Here is a 22,741-nt window from a genome sequence, read left to right on the forward strand (position 1 = left end):
CCAAATTCTAGAATGTTCTAAATTTGACAGTTGAAGATGAAAGCGAAGTATCGCCATTCAGAGTAATTCTTGATCATGACTTAACAAGTACATCTATCAAAATTGCAGAATAATATTAATATTAATAAGCTACAGGTTCAAAGTAAATTATCAATGATATTCTTGACTTTTTGCAGGTTATATCTTTTTAAAGATTTGAAGAGTTAATGAGTTATTTTAATGAGTTCCTTGAAGTGCCCCCCGTGAACAAAACTTGTGTGCTCATAAACCTACGTGACCAAACTAATTAGTTTTTGCCTCAATAATAGTTTGTATAGCTTTTATAATTAGTAGAGATAACCATTATAATATACCATTAAGTATACAAAAGTGAAAGTATTCATTAAAAATGTTTAATTAGATTTAGGTTTAAATAGAAAATGTTTAAATTTTTAAATAGATCAGGGGTTCACTTTTCCTGTAGGAAAAATTGAAATATGGCTTTTCAAAAAATTTCGCATGTTCAAATAACCAAAAGACCTTCAAAGCTAGCCTGTGAAAATTTTCAAGCACCAAAAATATAATAACAGATTTGAATCGGAGAAACACGTATATATATTATAATATACATTTTAAAACCGCAAGCCCTTAACTGATGCTCGGATAGAATTTTGATTGGTATCAACTTTCAAATTGAGAGCACTCGATAGTCTAGCAAAAACTCTAGCAATCAAATCAAGATCAAAGAAAGCTTTAGTTTAACTTTTTCAGTAATTTGATGACAAACATTACACCAAGGCCTAAATTATAGAAAAAAAAATTACCTAGGGCAATTAAACTGCACAATCGTAGATCTATTGAAAATTTAAGCCAGCTTTTACAGAAAGCAGCTAGAGTTAGCTGTTTTCTAAACCAACAAATATCAATATTTGCTTCAACAAATTAAAGATACTCGAAGCGTACGTCTTTAAGAACACTTCTAAAAGACGCTGTTACAGTTTAGTGTGTTACACAAGATAATAACAGAAAGCAGTGAAAATTTAGTGAAAAAAATTGAACTATAAACTGTAAACAATATTTCTCTATGGGCGTCTTAGCGATAAGAAAACAAAACCAAGAGAAAACATAGCCGACATAAGATCAAGCTTCCCAAAATTGATCTTCAAATTGTGAAATTATAGCTCCTCAGTAGTCTGTTTGGTGAAACGTATACATAGAGGCCAGTAGAGCTCCAAGAACAAACACTGAAAACAGACTTAATGTTCCCGGACTTTACCAGTTTATATCGTTTTTGGGGACGAAAACTTAAAGCGTCAGACAAGAAAAACAATCAATCGAAACAGTATTAAAAAGACCAACAGGACCAAAATAATTGCTTGAATTTTATTTGTGAGCAATTAAAAGAATTTGAAGTTAAAGTGAAGGTAAAACAACAATGAAATAAACCATCACTAAGATTCTGAACATAAATCGCTAGTAATCTAAGACTCAAACAAAATTGCCTTTAAAAATCAACAAATTAACAAAGACAAAGCTGAGCTCAGAGCTAAAATTTTTTTTAAAGCTGAGGACAAAACATATATTCGAAACGAATCACTTACCCCCGATAGGAAAAAGAAACCAAACGATGAAGAAACTTAAACACTAAATTGTTGACCCATCTGAACTTAAGACTTCAAATGTTAAATATAACTAGCCAAAAACAGGCAAGAGTTAAATATTTAGTGCCGAATCGCCCAGCTGTTCTCAACTATGCGCTTATTATCATTGTTCCTATGTTCACTTCATACTACCGCTCAGTTGAGCTAATATAACATAAAGGCCAAAAAAGCAAACCAGAAATCCGGAGTCGGTTATCGCGTTAATTCCGCCACTCACGCCTACCGGTCCACCAGTTCGAATACGTAATCGATTGATTAAACAATTCGGTTGAATGCTACAGCGTGGTTAAACCTCGTAATTTCAAATTTCTAAGCTATGCGTCTGCGTGGAAGCTTAACATTCTGATTGTAATAAACATACTAAGCAGATTGCCGAAAAATAGCCGCCATTGATTCCCATAACCCCGATTGGGCTTAAAGGAACACAAAAAATGGTTTTTGAACAAAAACAACTTTTAAAAACGAACAATTTTGATGTCATTCCACAGTTAGACACACTCCTGTTTCTTATTGAAGGGACACAGGGGACAGTATTAATACCAATAAGCATTTGAGACGGTAACTAAGACTTATAGGAACAAAATTCAAGTAACTGGCATCTAAAATTGGGCTTTATCAGTTTTTAACGCTTCTTTTTGATTCCGTTCTCATGACTCCGTTCTTCGTTTTAGATTGCCTTGGTGAGCAATTGCAGTTGAAAAGCGCCTTGAGCTGCTTAGAGAATAAAACAAGCCTATAAAATTCATGAAATGCAATTTATCAAAAAAGCTCTCAAAACAACCTGAACTAAATACTACAGAACATTAACGAATTTTTTCATATTAGGGCAAATAAAACCAAAAACATCTTATAAAAAATGAGAGTATTAAAATGCTCAAAAACATTATCAGCGAGTCTTACTAGGCAAAAAAACGTTTCAATGATCATAGAAAAACAACTGAAAAAAATTAAGAAAAAAAGATTAAAAATTTTGCGACTTTTTGTAACAAAAAAGCTTTATACAAACAGAACTTTAAACAGTTGGTATCTGAAAACTCCATAAGTAGTGGGCGTCTATTCCGATCCCGCTCACGGCAGTAAAACAAAAAGGCGAAAAATTGCTAAAAATCGCTTAAAATGAGCAAAATAGCTCAAAAACCTCCAAACTATCAAAAAAGTCATTAATTATCAGAAACCTTCAATTCACTATCAAAGCAAGCCTAAAATTAATATTCCATATCAAACTTTTTTACAAAAGAATTAAGACATCTGCTTTAAAGAGACGCACGTGAGCAAAAAAAAATTCACCTGCGGCTGCTAATAATTATCAACTTGTCGCCTAATAATAAATGTATCGCGAAAAAATTATTTCCAACAGCACTCTAAAACAATTGCGCACGCAACGTAAATTATAGGCTAAGAATTCGAGGTCAGAATAAATATCAACAAGGAGGATCGGTTATTGGTTGACGCATAAGGCCCAACCTACAAAAAGCCACGCAGTCCTTAAAATTTGAAAACATGAATTTTGTTCATCCTAGATGTGCATCATCAATTTTATAAGCAATTATAGAGCATTCCAATGTTTTTAATGCAGAAGCAATTTAAATGGTTCTCAAATATTTTAAAATGTATCAACAGTAAGGTCAGTTTTCGATCAGAATGATTGCTGTGTTCTTTTTCGCGAAAACTAGTTTGGTTTCTACAAGTTTAAACATTCAATCCCCTTTTAAATTAAAAATGAAGCTTCGTTTTCCTTTCTTAATACGGATGACAATCGCATAAAAAATTGCTTTCAGAGACACGAAATTTGGAAACCTTTTTTGTCAATTTTGGTACCAAATTTTTCTGAATTGAAACCTTACAATTGCGTTCAGAACCAAAACATAACCGGCTAAACGTCGGAAGAATTGCTCTCGAACGACTAGTGGGAGCTCTAATCAATTTTAGCTTGCTTCAATCGGGGGGGAGGTAGGGGAGCCTAAATGGGACTATGAAGTTCAATAGTTGGCTTCAAATAACCACATTAGAGGTTAACATAAACCACTATTAAAGAAAAAAATGGCACCAGTTTCGGCGCACTTTTCATTTGACTTTTAGTATTAAATTGTCGCCAATTAAATTCAGCTGCTTGAAATTGTGATTGAGAGAGAATTTTAGATAACGCGAAACGCAAAAAGTCGAGGGCGTAAAAGTCACTCGAAAAGTCAAAATTGTCAAGCAAAAACTTTGCATAAAAAAGACACACGTTTACAATAATTGCTTTGAACTTCGTTCAAGAGCAATTAAAAAGAGCGAATGAAAGTTTCAGGAGAACAAATACATCCTCACTGTATGAGAATACAAAAAATGGAATCGTAAAAGAACTATTTTTTATTTTTCAAAAATTGTCCTTTAATTTTTAACTGATTTCAATTAAATTCACGCTTGCGTCCTATATCTACGTTTTCTTTGAAAAAATTTGTCCTTAAGTAACTGCGAAGTAAAGCACTTGATGTATGATTCATCTCGAAAATATATTGTCACAATTATTCAAAATCTAGGACTCATATAGAGTAAATATCCTCCATTTTTTGGTTGAACTACACAAATAATCATGTTTGACTCAAGATTCATTTTGACTAATCAAATTCATTTTTAAATAATCAATTCAGTAATTCTCTAAATTTAAAAACTACAACATTATAAAATCCCTCATTCGTCTGCGAATTTGATCCGAAAACACATTTCAGTCCGCCACACACGCATAAATAAGTCAATTCGCTCTGGCTATAAAACCAAAGTCGTGATTAGCACAGATCGCTGAGCACAAACTCAGATGAAAGCAAGATCAAATGCAGCCAACTGAACAATTCACAGAATTCGAGACTTTCTATTATTATTTGAAGCTGTCAAGCATTGCTTACCCCATAAAAATTCAATAAAAACTGGACGTTTCCCTCAAAAACAGAATTTAGGCATTCCAATAATTTATAGAGGGCATTTAAATTTAGTTCGGAGGGATAGAGCCGCATTCATTCCGCTTTTAACCGTTTTCGCCTGATTCGGTAAAATTAGTTCACATTGCTAAAGCATTCGTGGGCTCCAAAAATGAAAGCGATAACGCCAAAAAGAGAGGTTATGTCATCATTTGTATAACAGAAGCACCATAAAAAATTCTAGATTATTAAAAAAAATTCTAGAAATTCTTGAATCAGATTTAGATTTAAAATTAAGTGTTAATTTCAGATTCACTCAAAATATATATGAATACTTCACGTCATCAATTTCATCTGACTTCACTTTGTACGAACGGATTTCAATACTCTAAAAGTATTTTTCGATTTTTGAGGGTTTGAGCAAGTAGGAAAAACAGATTGCAACATTTCCAAACCATACTATTGAAAACTATTAAAAAAATCCATCTTTTTTCCATTTTTCGGACCTTTCCTCTGTGCCAACTTTAATCTCTTGTAATAAAAAATGTGAAAAACTATATTGTTGTAAGATGATTTTTATTCAAAAGAGCATTGAATTTACTGACTTTTCTTTCATCATCAAAGACTAAAAAAGCTAAAAAAAATCACAAAAAATTGAATCAGCAGGTATCAGACGTTTGTATTTTTCATTATTTACGCTTTGAAAATTCAATTGAGTTGCTCTTATAATGAAGTAACGCTTCAGAGCTTAGGTCTCCACAAGACATTGCTCGTCCTCTAATCTTAACTTTTAACGTCATTTTGATTCTAATTTGGTCGTAAAATCGTGACAACGTATACAAAAAGCAACCTGAGTTCAGTAAATTCTGGCCAAACGTCCAAAAAATGACCAAAAATCAGTCTCAAGGCACATTAGTCTGTGCAATTACTAATTAGTCTTCTATCAATTTTTAATAGCCAGCACATTTTAAAACATACACACAGAACGTTTTAATCACGCCGCGCGAGAAACAAAAAACTCACTGAGTAGCAAAATTGGACAATATTTGTAAGATAATTAAAAGCAAATGAGCATTTTTGTGACTAAATCAAGTATCACATTTTTGTTTATTTTTGTCAACAATTGCTGTACACACCTACTATGCAAAAATAATAAACTCGTCTGTTTCGTGATAAGTGAGCTTCGATTATCGAGACTTGCTGTCTTTTGTCCGATTAGTTTATGACTGAGTTGAGAACACTCATATGATTACAAAGCTTAGATCCCGCGGTCAATTTATAATCTCTTTTTGCAACATTAATTTGATCATTTTCAAGTACACAAAATGTATACAAGGGTAACTCCATCGGAAAATAACCAGAGGTTGCGTTTATCAGAGTTCAATACATTGCGAGGGAGGGGTGTTACCCGAGTTCGTTCAAAACTGATCGTCAAAAGTGTCCGCAATTTTGCACAGTATAATTAAATGGTTAGACAAGAACTTGTGCAAGTTTGGAGAATTCGGAGGATCTTGGTAAACTATCATGAAAACATATACCTAGCAACAGTCATTCAGCAATTAGTCCGATTGTAAAACAGTTGTTATTTACAATCCATATCCCATCACCTGTTGAATTTTGTACAAAGATCCAAAAGTTCACTGATTTCGTACAACGATCATCTAGGAGTTCCTGGGTTTCATACAAGGATCCTAGTACCACTCAGTATGATTACAAAGAATTTATTTATTTATTTTTTGTATTTTTACCCACAGAAGTGCCATTTATGGTTTTATTTGTTGCTTCTGAAAACCGCTACATTTTTTAAAGTCCGATGCGTTTGAAAATTTTTGTATGATCCTTGTATGAGTACTAAGAAATCATACAAATCATATATGAACTAGTACGATTACTAAGAATCATATGACCAAGTACGAAATCCAAGAAAGTTGCATATGATCGATGACCCGGGCATCGTATATATTTTTTGGATATTTACCGTTAGGCAAATCAACTTCGTCAAAAAGGAGCATAAAATTAATATTTGGGGGTGGCATTAAATTTCAGCTAAATAGGACTGTGTGCGTATGGGGGGGGGGGGGAGGGGGGGGGTCGCTAGCTGAAAAGATCCAATTTTTTGAATTAAAGCAAAGCCCATATTGCATAGTAAGCTCTTCGGTCCCACGTCTATTTGTTGCGCAACAAAATGATCCACTTTTATCAGCCAAATTAGAATAATAGGAAACATTTCATTCTGTCTCATTTACCTATAATGGCAACTAGTCATTATAACGTCATCATAGTAAATACAAACACGTCATCAGGGTGTTGAAATTGTTATCATAGTTTGAGACATATGACAACAACAAAACGTAACTAAGTTAGCTGTCTGGACAAACATTTCAATGTTTCAAACCTGCACAATAGTAAATTTAACCTACGGATCATTTATACATTATCCCTAAATAATACAATTAAGCAGACCTTTTAAGGGCAACCCTTTCAACATACGCAGAGATTGGACAAAATGACACACATCAAATTTAAACAAAGGCCTAACTAGAAGCAGGCGTCTGTGGGTCTAATTCTAATACAGCTCGCTAATTCTTCGACAACTGTGAATTTAAGTTATCAAAATTTGTTCATTCTAAGTACTTACAAAAACACACCAAACCCTGCAAGATAAACAGAAACTCTGGGTTGCGTTATACCAATTATTTACGTCCCCCAACCGGTGCAAATTTTGGGGGATCAAGTCCGGGCGTCCAAATTTAACCTGTACTATACATGTACCCAAATCACTGGAATTTAAGACACGAATCCACAGTCTGGTTTCTTTGATACTTTTCGTCCGAAACATTGCATAGTTGATAAGCGTTTAATCTTTAAATCTTTCACGTCCAGAGAAAGACCTCCGAAGACATAATAACAGGATTAAGCGCGCAATCACTTAACTCGATTGGCGTCTTCAAAAACCAACTCAAAAGCACTTTTCGCAACAAATGGCAAACAGGTTCATAACCAGCCGTCCGATTTGTACTTACCACCTGTTGTCTTCGAAGGTCGAATTAATTTCCTTTAAGACAAGGCGGGAAGCATAATCGAAAACAAATTAATTGAGAATTAACTGTTTTCGATTTCATAAACCCATCTGCCCTCAATATCGTAAAGAAGACAGCTTCTCGTAAATCTTTATTTTCACACAACAATGGCGGCTCAGATGTACCCTCACCACCCCTCCACCCCCCAAATAAAACTACTAAAATTTGTAAAATGTTCTTGAAGACCAATCCGTTTCAGACTTCTTCTTGGTCAGTTAATTTAACGTAATCAGAGTGCCAGTTGACAAAAAAGTTCAACATGGTTGGAGCCTAAAATTTTAAATGATTTATCAAAACACTCACGTGCACATTTTAAAATGCCGCAAGTCTGCAGTGCCAGAAGTCAAAATTCCAGAAGTTGCTACTTAGCCAGAAGCTGCATTTCGTTGACTTTCGTCATTTTAAAACGTGCGCGTTTCGTGTTTTAAGCATGGTTAAGTGACTCTGCAGAAGTCACTTCGAAATTCTGACTGAATATCTCGAACCGCTTCGCGGTTCTCGATAAACACCAGAGTCACTTAACCATTACTTCCAATTTCATCGTCAATTTTCGGTCCAAAAAGAAACGACAGAAACCAAAAAAAGATCAGGGCTTGAACCTGATGCACTTCAGACTTTTTTATTGAGGTAAATCAAGAGAGGTTGAATATTATCCAGAAACAAAACTTCAAACAAAGCAACAAAAAAACACAAATATTGATACTGGGGTGAAATAGAAACAAAAACCGACTAAGGTCGGAAAAATTGCTCTCGAAAGGCAGGCGGGGCAATTTAATTCAGGTGCTGTAGCATAGATGAACTTTTCTCTATGGGTGCAAAAACAACACACGAAAGTTGGATTGCAACCCCGACCTCCGGAGTCCGATTCCCGTAATCTCAACAGAGATATTAACCACTCGGCTATCAGGACCTTGTCGTCGTCTCTCTATTAATCGATTTTGTTTGAACAACAAATTTTATTTCAAAGAGAGAGCAATTGAAATCACTCAAAAATCAAGAAGTGCGTGAAAAAGTTATTTGGGAAGATTATTCTAAAAGAAAAGCGAAAAAAAACACAATTTGCATTAAAAAGCACGTTTCCAATAATTCCTTCTCATTCGAGGGCAATTAGTCAGAAAAAAGTTTATTCGATTTGAACAAACACTCGAACACCTCGAATCGAGAAAATTATAGTTTTGCATTTTTACTTTTGAAAACGGCTATTATCTGAAGAATGAGCACATGATGATATAATTATCCAGGCACAACCCAAAAGCGGTTCATTTTTATCTAATGTAAGCGAAAACAATCGCATTTTACAAAAATTCATTTTAGTACATTCATGCACTATTTAAACAAGATATCAACCAATGGCCAACCATTTTTCCCAAAAAAAAATTGCTGATAACTTCAATACCGAGACGCCGATTTTGCTTATGGCCGGTAGCGTTTGTAATCGATGAGAAAAATGACCTAACAACGATTTGTCGGGATACTGCAGAAGTTGGGTGACTTTTATTACCACCATTTCATTTCCATTCAACTAGTCTATGACTCGACTGAAGATGTAACTCTGGCGATAGGATTTTAAAATTTTAAGTTTCTTTCATAAAAATGACCAAAAACAACAAAACTGAACATTAAAAACTTAACCTTTGGGGTGGTAAATCGGCCATTGCCTTTTTCTGCAACATAATTCTGGTGACCACCTAATTTTTCGCTCCCCAGAACGAGTTCTCAAAACATCTTCCCATTGAGAAAACATTGTCCCCGATCATCGGGATTTGAGATAAATGTAAAAACCGACTTGTAAGCAATTTGTCTGGAAACTACAAAAATGGAAAAATTGGGTGGAATTCACAACGGTTATTTCGTTTCTTCTCCCTACCCTACATCATGCCCACATACTTTTTAGGCGCGCCTTAAAACTTAATCGCCAATTCGTCAAAAAACTTGCCAAACTTGAAGTAAACATACCAAAATTACAAAATCATATCAGCCTCAAACTCAATCAATTCTAATAGCGTCAGCTGGTGCCATTTTCTACATCTTGCCTTTTTTCGACACTGAAACTGCATATTAGTAGCGAAACCGTCTGAAACCGATAACCTAGAACGCCAGAATTATCAGTGACTTAATTTTCAGACATCTCACTTGTAACAAACAAGTTGTCCCTGTGTTCCTGAAGCAATATAGTTGATTTGATCTCCAAGTTATGGCTAAGTAAGCTAAGCAATGTATAGATGAATAAATTTACGGGTATTAAGCAAGCGTCAACAATGAAATATGGTTATGATAGTTTGAAGCTGAAATTATCCACCACCGAATTTAAAATGCATAGAAAATACTCACCGTGCTGAAGAATTCCTAGAACCATTGAAGGAAATTGCAAATTACACACTTATGAAGATATTCTAGCAAACAAAAAACAATGATAAACAATGAGATTATTACTCAGAAAATTCTTGCAAATTTAAAATAAGGTTTCTATGCCAAGCAGGGACACTTTTGGGAAACTATTCTGTTTTGCCCCTCCGCCAATCTTTTATACGCCCCCGTAACATATTATATGTTATATAGTACGTTACTATGTAAAAAATAGCACGTCCGCCTGTGGGGGAGTAAAACTAAGCTTTGCAAAACAGAATAGATCCCACTTTTGCACTCTGATCAGAATACTTGCTAGAGAACTAATACTAAAATTGATGCATGGTTAATAGTTGATACGATTGTCTTCCTATCGATAACAGTTTCGTCACAGTAATGTGTATATGACTACCCCCTAGACAAGGAGAAAAAAGTAATAAAAAATTTTGAAATTTTTATAAGAACAGGAGAAAAAAATAATATTTTTATAAAAACACGAATAGCAAAATTTGAAAAATTCAATATTCTTATTATTTTTTTCTCCTTGTCTAGGGGGGGGGGGGGTAGTCATAGTCATATACACATTACTCTTCACCATTTTTTGCGATTTATGAATAGAAACTTAACTGATTAGAATTTCTGACTTACTTGTTTAAATTAAGGATTTCATTGAAAGTGTTGTTGATGAGTCTCCAATTGAGGAAAGAAGCACTGAGAAAACTTTTGGCCGAAGCCATCTTGCAATCAGGGAGTATGTCGGTTTGGCTTCCGATCATAAACAGCGTTTGGTTGAACCGAGTCGAAATCAGATCAGAGAACCTGAAACAGTGAATAGAATTGTAAAGAAAGAATCATGTTCCTTAATGTTCGCAACATTTGGGCCCACCATTTCAAACCATTATCAAAATCTAGCCTGCACCCCCCCCCCCCCCCAAAAAAAGCACTTGAAAATTTCAATGTTCAAGGTAATTTTGTGTGTGTAAAACAAACGGCGCGCTCAAGGGCATCTTAGCGTACAACTACTAAAGGTGCGTTCGCACACATCCCATTTTCGCAAACTTATAACATCATCTAGAGGTCATCGAAACTGACACGTAAGACAATTTATGTTCTGTCTTATGAGTGTCTTACTTAAATTTTAAGTCTTACTTTCCTCTGGAATCAACACCTTATTTCTCAACCCGAAAGTTTTGAACTTTCGCTGCTTCTCACACTGAAAACAGAGCGCCAAAATTTTATGCGACTTCCTTATGGTAAACGCCGTTTAAAATAGAACCCACACAATATCAAATCTCCCCTAAATCCGACGGTCGACGTCAACTTACTGATATTTATCATCTTCATTTCGATAACAGTTTATGTAACAGCTCCTACTACTGATAATTGAAAGGTCTCAACTTCAGTTTACGACATAACTTACATGTATTTGCTCATTCAAAGGCAATTGGTCAATTTATTTCCGCCCATAAAGTGTGAACTCTAGTGACACATTTCCAGTTTACCTGCTGTTCATATTTACCTAACATCAAAACTGTGAACTCCAGTTCTGCTTAAGGCAACCTGCTGGGTTAATTTGATATAATGTCATGAAACCCTGTATCAAGCTCACTTTAAACAAATTTATATTTTGTAAACCAACTTACATGAAAGCACCTGCTGATATTAAGAAGTCAGTTAGGACTTTGTTGAGGCCTTTGTAGATTGTTGGGTGTTGCAGGTTCATATTGTGATGTTTGTATTCAAAAATGGCAGCTTGAACATTTTCCTGTGGCAAGGAGGTATTTAGCAGTTGCATCAACTTCAAACTATCATTGACGTAGTTCCCGTGAAATCGTACTCCATCGCATTCATCCATTCCGATTAACAAATTTTTCGGTTTTACGTCATTCAACTGTGAAGTAGGTCTGAAAACTGGTCCAAAGAACTCAAGTAGCACAGACAGATTTTGAGACTTCGGATTCGTTAAGTAGATTTTGTCCAGAGCAAGTTCTTCGAAGCAGTACTTGAATGATTTGAATTTTTCGCATCCGAATAGCGACACATAGTCCTTGTGTATTTTGTCCAGCTTTGAATTGTCCAAACCTTGAAACAGACAAAATTAAAAAAGCTCCGATATGGGAGAAAATTTTAATGAGAGAAAAGATTATTTTCACGATTATTTCTATTAGTAAAATGTAATCTGTGGAAAAAAATTCCAGCAGCATCACAAATTACAATGTGAAATAACCTGATAATGATAATTACTGATCAAACTGAAATTCATTTGCAGCTGTTCTAGTTGAATGGGTGCTGAACTGTTGCTAATCTACGTACTTCCCATTACAAAGATCAAACATATCAACTTCAACCAAGCTCTGACAAAAAGCCACCCTTTCTCATGGTGTCCCCATCATGGTAAACACGCCATAATGCGGACTATAGTGTTTAAAATATGCCTTCAATTATTTATGGTTCTATGATGATACGGGTAAGAATTCAGTTCAGTCTTCATCTCTTCATTTCAACAGATTTATATTTAATAACAAATAACTTCGGCTAAACAACGTTTAAACAAACTTGGGAAAAGAGCTTATTTGTGTTTGTGCCCGTTAAAATGTAACCTATAAATTCAGAGGATCAAAATTGCAACTGATGTTAACAATTTTCGGATCTTTTCCGTTTGTGCCCCACCAGTAATTTATGCGCCCCCAGTTATACTGAGCACGTGCCATTAGGATCTATTCTGTTAACCCCCCCCCCCCCCAGCTTAGTGAGCATAAACCATTTATGACCCCCAGGCGCACGTGCTATTTTCTTACATAGTAACGTTCTATATAACATATAATTTGTAACTGGGGGTCATAAAAACACTGGGGGGGGGGGGACAATAGATCCTGTCATTGCATAGTTAATCATTATTTAAAAATATTGCACGTGCATCTGGGGGGGGGGGCGGAAATAAAATGAGCCCGCTAAAATGGGGTGGGGTCAAAAACGGAGATCCCAATTTCCTTACTATTATTTTCATCTAAAAAATGTACCCACATATATCCAAACAATATTTAATATACAATGAGACTTCAAAATTAAACGAAACACGAACCTCTACTTTAGTAGGTTTGAGAAAATCTCAAGTTATTAATAACAAAAGGGGCAGCGCACACTATAGGGAATTAATGAAGATCAAGGTCTGACTGAGATTCCAGTAGCTTCGAGTTCGAGTATTCTGGTCTGTAGGTTTGTTGCCTCTGTCGACCAGCTCCTCCGTGTTGTCCCTTACCCTAGGACAATTCGCGGAACATCCTGTGTTGCCAGTGTCTGTCAAGTCGTGTCTTGAAGATATCCAAGCTTTCACTTGACACGACGTGTTCTGGTAACTCGTTCCAATCTTTAGGTCCATCAACTGAGAAAAACTTTTTCCTCAGCTCCAGTCGTGCTCTTCTGATGGAAAGTTGCTGCCCATGTTTCCTCGAGTTTCGTTCGATAAACTGAATTAGATTTCCCGTAGCAGATTCGTCGTACATTCCATTGATGATTTTGAAGATTTCTATCATCCGGCCTCTTTGTCTTCTGTATTCTGTGGTTGGTAGCTTGAGTTCCCTGAGCCGCTCTTCATAACTTAAACCTCGCAGGGATCCAACTAGCCTTGTGGCTCTTTTTTGAACATTTTCTATACTGGTCTTATGCTTTTTAAGATTTGGATACCAGATTTGGTTCGCGTACTCTAGGTGGGGTCTGATTAATGCTTTGTACAGTTGTAGAAATACTTGTTTGCTGATGTTAATAAAACTTCTGCGGATTAGGGCAGTTTCGAAACGCAATATAGCCCCCCCCCCCCCCCCCCAATTACCATAATGGGGGCGGATATAAAGGGACAGACCCGTATTTTCAAGATGACAATGATCAGGTAATATCTCCTGATAACAAAAGTCTATGCTAACGTACAAGAAGACCACTGAAAATGACCAGCAAGAACAGTTGTCAACCTTGACCAGCAAGAACTGTTGTCAACCTACAAAACTCTTGACGAAGCAAAATTAGAAGATGTAAAATTTTACCAACAATTAATCAGCATTGCAATATATAAATTAACGATTCAATGGTCGACTCAAAAATTACATAACTAAAAAAATGAAATTATATACCTGAGAAAAACCATCCAAAACTGGACTAACTCTTCCTTACACGAGCCGAGCATCTCTTCAGTGCAAGATAAGTTTAATTGACAATAAAATACACAGGTTTAGAAAGCAGTTTAACTGGAAGACTTTGATGCTCTTCAAAGGAATTAGAAAAATGGCGGCAAAAGAGAGTGAACGGAACTGTGAAAAGAGTCCATCAAAAAACTGAATATGGGCAAAAAAACAAAGCAATCTGTTATTGCCAGTAATGAAAACAAACGTTCTTTATTCAGTCCACGCCGCATTAACATTCATTGCTAAATGGAAAAGATTAGTACATTTACACCACTAGTAAACTTAAACGTGCCCTCCTAGTTTCATTTTCCATGCATTAGCAACAATTAGAAATCATGAACGCTATAAAATCTTTAAAGAATACTTGAATTAAAAGCAAGCATGTGGCCGATTGCTGCAGGGGACCTCATAATGTGACAGTAAAATAATTGAAAGAGGTACTTACCTTGAATATACATACTGGTTATAAAAAATTTAAAGTCAACAAATTCTCAAGCGTTTTTGCTATTGCTAGCATCTTCATGAAATTACGTGTTCAAAACTATTTACAAATTTACAATGATAAAATAATGAGTTTTGTCTGCTATATTGAAAGCTACCAGTTCTCAGAACTTTAGTCTTTTTTCACTTCGAATAGTTAACAACATAAAATACGTGCAACTCCCCATTGACCAGAGCCTTAGGTATTCAGTCATCAGATCTTTAGAGTAATGAATTCCAAGCCATGAAGAATAGAGCATCGGTGCGAAGTCTCCTTAAAACCATCTTTTGGGACATAGCAGAGCATATACACAACTCAAACGTTTCCTAGTTTCATTTTCCATGTATTAGCAACGATTAGAAATCCTGAATGCTATGAATCCTTTGAAAAAATTGAATTAAAGGCAAGCATGTGGCCGACTGCTGCAGGGGACCTCAAAGTAAGACAGTAAAATAATTAAAAGGGGTACTTACCTTGAATATACCTACTAGTTTCAAAAAATTTTTAAGTCTACAAATCTCTCCAACGTTTTCGCTATTGCTAGCGTCTTCATGAAATTACTGGTTCAAAACTATTTACAAATTGACAATGATAAAATAATGAGTTTTGTCTGCTAAATTGAAAGCTACCAGTTCTCAGAAATTTAGACTTTTTTTCACTTCGAGTAGTTAACAACATAAAACACGTGCACCTCCCCTTTGGCCGAAGCCTTAGGTATTTAGTCATCAGACCTTTAGAGTAAAAATTTCCAAGCCATGAAGACTAGAGCATCGGTGCGATGATCATCTGCGATCAAGCTCTTCGCGGCGAAGATTTCTTTGATCCTCAAGTCTCCTTAAAACCATCTTTTGGGGACATAGCTAAGCAAGTGTAGTCAATCTTATAAGTTTGGCTCTTAGATCACAGTTGCAACACCACTCTTTGATGTTAATTCTGTGTCTATCACTACATCTGTCTTGTCCGGACCTCACACAGTTTTTCCTACTAGAAGACTTTCATTTCAGATACTTATAGTGCGCAGGGATCACACACAGTTTTCTCTTCCGCTTTTAAACTTTCAGGAAAAACATTGCAGCAGTCGTCCCAAGCTCCCTCACATCTCATCCATACTAACGCGGTGATCGTTGACTACTGTCAAGGGTTTCAAGCCGGTTAGAGTTTGCAAATGCCTTTAATTGGAGGCGAGCCAAACCACTACTAATTGATCAATACTTCATCTACTAGTCTGGATTTCACGTTCGTTAATTTGTCAACTTTCGAATCTTTAAGACCATCCTTCGCTCATTGGAGACATTTCCAACAGGTCGAAGTCGGCGAGACATGACTACAAGAGACAATTTTTTTTATTCAGGGCTCCACCTACAATAACTTGTGCACCCTTCTACCTAAGGAGCTATTCCAAGCCCTGGCTCAACACTTCCATCTCAGACGCTTGCCTGCGCTGATGAGTATCGAACATGGAAGTACATTGCTTAGGCGAACACCTTAAGAGGAGGGTTAGTAACCAAGGACGTAGACTTGATCCTCAATCTGCACGTGGTGCCCCTGGGTAACTGCTACCTGCTCAGTTGCCGGTGGTTAGCTGAAGGATATTCTGAGGAGTGTGCCCAGAGGAAGCCACTTCGGACTCAAAACCAATTCTGCTCGGAGTTCCGGCCAGTTCTCTCAGGAAGATATCAGTTCTGATACCTTTCCTTTTATCAATTCGAAAAGTTAAAACCATAAAAACACGCAATTTTTCTCAAACCGCTACTTTATGTATTATTACGCGTTGAGAACTCAAACCGTGCTATTCGTGGAAAGGTTCTCAAAAATGTAGCGTATGTTGAAATGATTTTTTCGAGCCTTGGACCTCATACCTTTTGCAAAAAAAATAATTGGCCAAGTTATCAGCCACCGATCTATTCTCATGAGTCAGATTTAATGTTATTTAGATTAATTTTTAAAACTCAAGTGACATTGGGGTGACATTGCCAACCACTAGTTTATTATAATCAACAGCTCGAAGAGCTGAGCAAATTACTGTTTTCTTTCATATTTCCATCGGTTTCATCTATTGATAAAACCATAGTTTTGTTAGAATTGAATGTCAATGAAAAAAGGATCTATTCCGCTTGTACCAACCAGTAAATTCTGCATCTCCCAATTACAAACCACAAATCATTAAACAGTACATCATTATGCAAAAACTTGGCATGTTTGTCTGGGGTTTTAAATAAAATTCATCCATTAAGCTGGGGGCACAATCGGGAAAGATGCAACAATTGAAAACCGTTTGTCTTAAAGCTACTTATTATCAAGAAAAAAATCTGCAGTTAACAAAGCGAAAAGATTTCAATAAAATTATAGTATAACCGAACTATTTAAGAATTACCTAATCTATATTTTTTGATGTACAACAGACTGACCAACCAAATTTCCGAACATGAATTGTTGTTCAATCCATTTTTTAGATTCACTTCTTTGAATACCTTATCAGCGTTGTTCCGTTTGAGACAAGAGAGGCAACATTTTTCAATTCAAATTTTGCAGATAAAAAGTGTTTGGCAGACAGTTATATTTCCCCAAACTATTTTTTTGATTCAATTGAAAAATTTTTGAACAGAAAATTTTAAGTTTATTTTAATTGGCAATAACTAGCTTGTTAAATTCAGGATTATGGAGCGTTTAACAAAAATACTGTTCTTAACAGTAAACAAAGTGGAGCGATTTCAATGAGATCGCAGTCAAAGCAAACCTTTTAGGAAACATTTATTCTATATTTGTTTGATGTCCAATGAGCAGAAATGGTTCGACAAATTTTCATCAATAACAAAATTTATAAAGTCTCCGATCTTCCTGAATTGGTGTTTAATGCGCTTTAAGTTTCACGTCTCAAAACATATCCTATACATTTGTTCTTTTTGGAACAGCAGAGGAAACATTTTCCAGTAAAAATTCAAAGCCTCAAAGCCTGTCTTCTTGTCTATTTGTTTTGCAAAACGCTACGTTAGAGAAAGAAAACTAAACTATATTTTAAATCAAAAAGAGAAACTTAAAGCCGTTAACAAGCCAATAGAAATTTTTAGAGGCGATCGTTGGCGCGCATATAGAACTAAATGTGAAAACTTATTTCAATTTCCAATTGTGATTAAATCTCACAGAATTCAAGTGCATTATATGAAATTTCAAAGGAGTTTTGGATCTAAATTGAAATAAAAGTAAGTTGAATTACAAGACAAAATTTGTTTTCGACAAAATTTTGTAAGGCTTCTGAATATCAGCGAGTGTTAATGACAAACTAAAATTTTAACCAAACAATCCTTATTTTTTCTGACTGCGAATTTAAATAAAAATACGACGAATGCAGAATTCATAAAACTTGAGAAAAACAAAAAACTTTTTTGGGTTTTTATATTAAAAACGAGTGCAAAAAACAACTTCTTTTGCAAAAGTTTTTCAAGAATCAATTAGAAATTGTTTTTTCCTTAAAATGTGCGTGGGGGGAGCTATTTTTGTATTAGAACCAAATATTATATGAAGTCGATAAATCTTGATAGAGAAATCAGAGAACTGTCTCGTAGAATTTTCGAATAATGAGAATAATGAGTCTCTCAAACTCTTAACGTGGTAATTCTGTTCTAGAACTGTAACTCGAAGTCAAAAGCAAGTTTTTATATTTAGAAAAAGCAAGTTTCAAAATTGATCAGTTTTGATGAACAATTGCGAAACGATTTTAAAGCAATTATCTTAATTTCCTTACGAGCTGACGTCTGATTTTTAGAATATTTGCAGCCTATAGTTTCCGACACCGATATTCTCGCAGTCAGTTCACAGAGCGATTTAAGACAGCGATTTTTTTTCGCAAAATTCATTTACAGAATATCTGGTGTTTATTAATTGTTAACGTGCGAAAACTGCGCAGGGAAATTTGAGTTAAATTCTGAGAAATTGAATTTTTGTCTGTGTCACTGGTAACACAATATCAAAATTTTTGTACAGTTTCGAACAGAAAACATTTCTTTCTAAAACAGCTAACAATTTTACAGATAATTTTAGAACAATATTTGGGTTTTTTCCTTATTTTGACAACAAAAAAGGAACTCACTTTTCACAACGCTGGAAGGGCTGCCACTCAGAACCACCAGATGGTCGAACAATTCTTCCGAGTACTTCAGATGCCAGTACACCCCACCAGCGCCAGAACCCTCTGCTAGAATCGAAACCCGGTTTCCATCGCCTCCAAAGTTGAGTATCTCCTTTTGTACCCACTTCAGAGCCAAACTCTGGTCGTACAACCCGTAATTCCCAAGGTAACCAGCCTCGCTGAGTCGCAAGAACCCAAGCGGACCATTCCGGTAGTTAACGCGAACCAGAACTGCGTTAACATTTTGCAATAAATGCTGAATCATGTTCGAGCGACCGACCAGAAATGATTTAAAATCGGATAACGGGTCTGCAAATATGACAATTACAGGCAATATATCGGCATCCATGTTTAGTGAACGTTGCCTCACGTACACGTCAATTGTCAAGCAGTCTTCCGAAATCAAACTTTTCACTCTGCGTTTCTCAGTAACATTTTTCAAACTAGCTAAATGCCGCATGAAGTAATAATTCGGGCAATAACGGGGTCTGTTGTCGCCTATAACTGTGTTGTTTGAAATATGAACTGGATGAGAATTTGTAAACCTTCCATTTGGAATTGAGGCGTAAGGAATTCCGTAGAAATTCACAACCGGACTTTCTTCTTGTGACGTTTTATACCTGTCCGATGAAAAACCGCGAACTTCCCCGAACGATGAAGTGAAAATAGTCACAAAGCCAGCCGAATCGAGTTCTTGCCGAGAGTTTTGAACAAACAACAACAAAATTGAGAGAAAAATTAATTTCTGGTAAATACAAATTTTGATCAACATGGTTGCTGAACGAGGAATTTTTTCACAATTTTTTGCTTTTTTCTGAACTTGAATTGAAGTTTGAATTTTTTTTCATGTGTTGATAGAAACAACTCCAGAATAGATGTCAGATTTTGGACGTTTCATTTGATAAATTTGTTGTTTTTATTGATTTCTCGTAGAAATTTATTTTCAGTCGAAGGTCGACTAAAGTAATTGTTGGTGGTAACAGATTAGAAAATAAATCAATTATCAAAACAGTGAAAAATATAATCAAAGTTTTTTGGAAGTTCGATAAGCTCTCCGATTCTCTTTCTCAATTCGGCCAATCAGATTCGTTTGTTATTTTTTAACATAACATGAACAAGTTTTTGTTTAAATTTGCAGAACAGCTTATAAAATTGTATATAAATTGTCTAAGTATATATTTGTTATGTAACTCGAATGTAATAAAATTTTATTCTAAAGTCAACTAAGTTCACGTATTATAGACATTAAGAAGTTACATCAAATTTTGCGTGAACAAAGTTCTTTTGTCAGTTTTAAAATTTCAGACTAAATCTAATGATAACTAATTTTAAATCAGAAAGTAACAGTTAATGACGGCTGAAATTTTCTTAATTAAATGCGCGTGAACAAATCAATAAATGAAAATTTGTCTCGATTATATGAAATACAGTAAAAACTAAGTAATATTTACCAAAGTTAGATAAGTCAAAAATTTATCACTCTTTCGACTAACAATCTACAATCAAAAAATGTATTGCACTTTATAAGCGTAAAAATCTTAAATTTGCGGGACTTAAACTTGTCGATAAATTTTCGGAGTGATTTTATTTGAGGATTATACGTCTAGTATATATAAAGACTAAGAAACGAAGGGTGAAATAAACTAAAGTTTGTCAAACTTAAAGAACCTTAAGATATAAATTGTTTGTACTAAATGAGAGATATCCTGAATATAAAATAAAGTACTCTTAGCTTTCAAATCGCCCCAAGTATGAAGTACAAACGTCGATTTTGGAACTTCTTATGATAAATAGAATAATATCAACCTAAATTTATAATTTCGCCTTCTGATTCAATAATATATTACAAGTTAAAAGAAATACAAATAAACCAACTAGTAAAACTCGAATTTCAGAAAAATATTCAGTGCAATTTTTATCACTTTGCAGAATTTTATGGCAGAAATTCAAATAAATTAACGGGAGAATAAATTGAGTTTAATTTGGAAGTGACTAATTTTGCGAAAAAAAGGGAGAAAATTTTGTATACTGATTCTGATTAGTGCGGCAGAAGAAATAAACAGCTCTTGGTTGATAGCTGTAAATTATAACCCATAACTCGTAATACAATTGGTTAGATCTGGTTATTACCCAGAAAACCCCCAATGTAGGTCTCTGGTCAAAAGGGTGGATAAATAAACTAACCGTCAGATTTTCTGGTTAGTAGTACTAACCAGAGAAGTTAGTTAACCGGAAGGGGAGCAATTAGTTTATGACTCGGGCTTTAATATCTCTAGGGTGATAAGGAAGTAGCGAAATGGTTCAAAGTCAAGTCTTAATTAAGTTCGAACAAAAATAAAGAAATCTGACAAACTTAATCCAAATTTCTGAGCAAGTTTTAAATCAAAAAACAAATTATCGATGGCGATCGAAACCACCAACTAAAAACAAGCATTTACTTTTGGAAAAATAAATATAAATATGGTAATAGGATAAAAAGCTACGCCACAAAATGAAAGCAAATTACGATATCGATAAACAATCAAATAACGGTAATGAAAGCATGTGATTGATTAATCACCAGAACTCTTGCGGTTTTGGTAAATCTGGCTGGGGCCGATTAAAAGGTGCTTAATTTGTTTAGTTAATGAAATTATGGGTGAGTCCAACAATAAAAAGTTCGGTGAACTTGACTTGGTAAACATAGTTTATTTGGTTACTTAATTAGACCGATATCAATCATGGTACACGTGCATGTGTCACACGTTCACCACTTACTCAATCAGTTATAACTGGTTATAAATAGGTTGTGAGTTATATCTGGATTAGTAAACAGCAGAACTTCGATCTGGCATAGATTCCGGTGCCGCGTGGCCAATAAATGGCGAAAACTTGCGTGAATTTGTACCAGATAGACTAAGATCCTAAAACGACCTAAAAGTTAGCTGAACATTCGCTCAACTTAGGGCAGGCCCTATTCAAGGATTACAATTCAGCCCCAATTTTGCCCAAGAATTTTGTTACAACTCTTAAAAACATCTGTACCATATAAACGGAGGATTTTTGCTACTTAATTGTGTGATGCCACCCTGTAATTTCTAATCTTTCAAGATTTAGAAACTGAATAACCTTCAAAATTTATCTAAGTGAAAGTTTGTGATTGTGATCATGTTTCACAGGTTAAGATGTGCCATGCAGGGAGGCAGGTAGTTATTAGACCAATACATGGGCGCGCAGTGGGGAGGGGGATTTGTCAGTGGAAACCCTAAAACAAAATCTGAACGTCCGGTTCGGCGTCATATTCACTCTCATTCACAATTTTTGGTCTGCTTGAACCCCGCTGATTCCAACCCAGAAGGCTCTATTCAGAGATTCTTTCGTCGGAGACCTCCCATAAAGAAAATTAAACTAAATAGTTTAAATGGATTCCGTTATTTTGCGTACAAAGCTAGCGTTTAAACGCGTAGAGAATGTTCCGATCTATTACGCTTTGCCCCCCCCCCCCCCCTAGTGTTTTTTACAACCCCATTGACAAATTATGCTGTTATAGCACGTTACTATGTAAGATAATAGCACGTGCTTCTGGGGGCTTAAAAATATAAGCTCACTAAGGTGGGGGGGGGGGATAACATCCGAATGGTCTCATGTTGAAGCATTTAGCGCATGTAGTTCAAAGTACTGCCTTGTGACATCGAGGGTAAATGTTGTTGCAGTCTAGAATGATCTAGAATGAAATCATTTATTGCACGGAGGTTTAAGTACCCGTCTTGGTGTTCAATATGTCATCTAATGTCCTGTTTTAATTATATGTCGACATTCGTGTTGACATATAACTATAGCGAATGAGGATACGAGACATCATTATTCGTCATAGTGCGAGATGAGGCACAATAATGTCACCTCGTGAAAAGTGATGCTCGAGCCGACTAGGTGTAATGACGTAAGCCATCAAAATAAGAATTAAAGCCTGATGCTCCCCGAATGCCCTGGTTAGCTGATTTTTCGAAGCATAACTTT

General features: G+C 35.4%; 1 protein-coding gene across 3 annotated transcripts in view; it reads right to left on the reverse strand.

Annotated features, from left to right (window-relative positions):
* Positions 1-21,495, reverse strand: part of LOC142337890 (uncharacterized) — a 36,239-nt gene extending 14,744 nt beyond the window's left edge. The window contains exons 1-4 of one of the 3 annotated variants that reach the window (XM_075387507.1): positions 18,707-21,495; positions 11,607-12,045; positions 10,612-10,782; positions 9,949-9,963 (exon numbers count right to left, since the gene is read on the reverse strand). In XM_075387507.1, the coding sequence (XP_075243622.1) occupies positions 9,949-9,963; positions 10,612-10,782; positions 11,607-12,045; positions 18,707-19,517 (1,436 nt within the window). In that variant the 5' untranslated portion in view covers positions 19,518-21,495. Of the gene's footprint in view, positions 1-9,948; positions 9,964-10,611; positions 10,783-11,606; positions 12,046-13,045; positions 13,723-18,706 lie in introns of those variants that run through there. The other 2 variants (XM_075387509.1, XM_075387508.1) reach the window with 2 other exon arrangements.
* Between the last annotated feature and the right edge of the window lie 1,246 nt (positions 21,496-22,741).

The sequence above is a fragment of the Convolutriloba macropyga genome, chromosome 4 (assembly GCF_964194025.1).
Source record: "Convolutriloba macropyga chromosome 4, txConMacr16.3, whole genome shotgun sequence".
Taxonomy (NCBI): Eukaryota; Metazoa; Xenacoelomorpha; order Acoela; family Convolutidae; genus Convolutriloba; species Convolutriloba macropyga.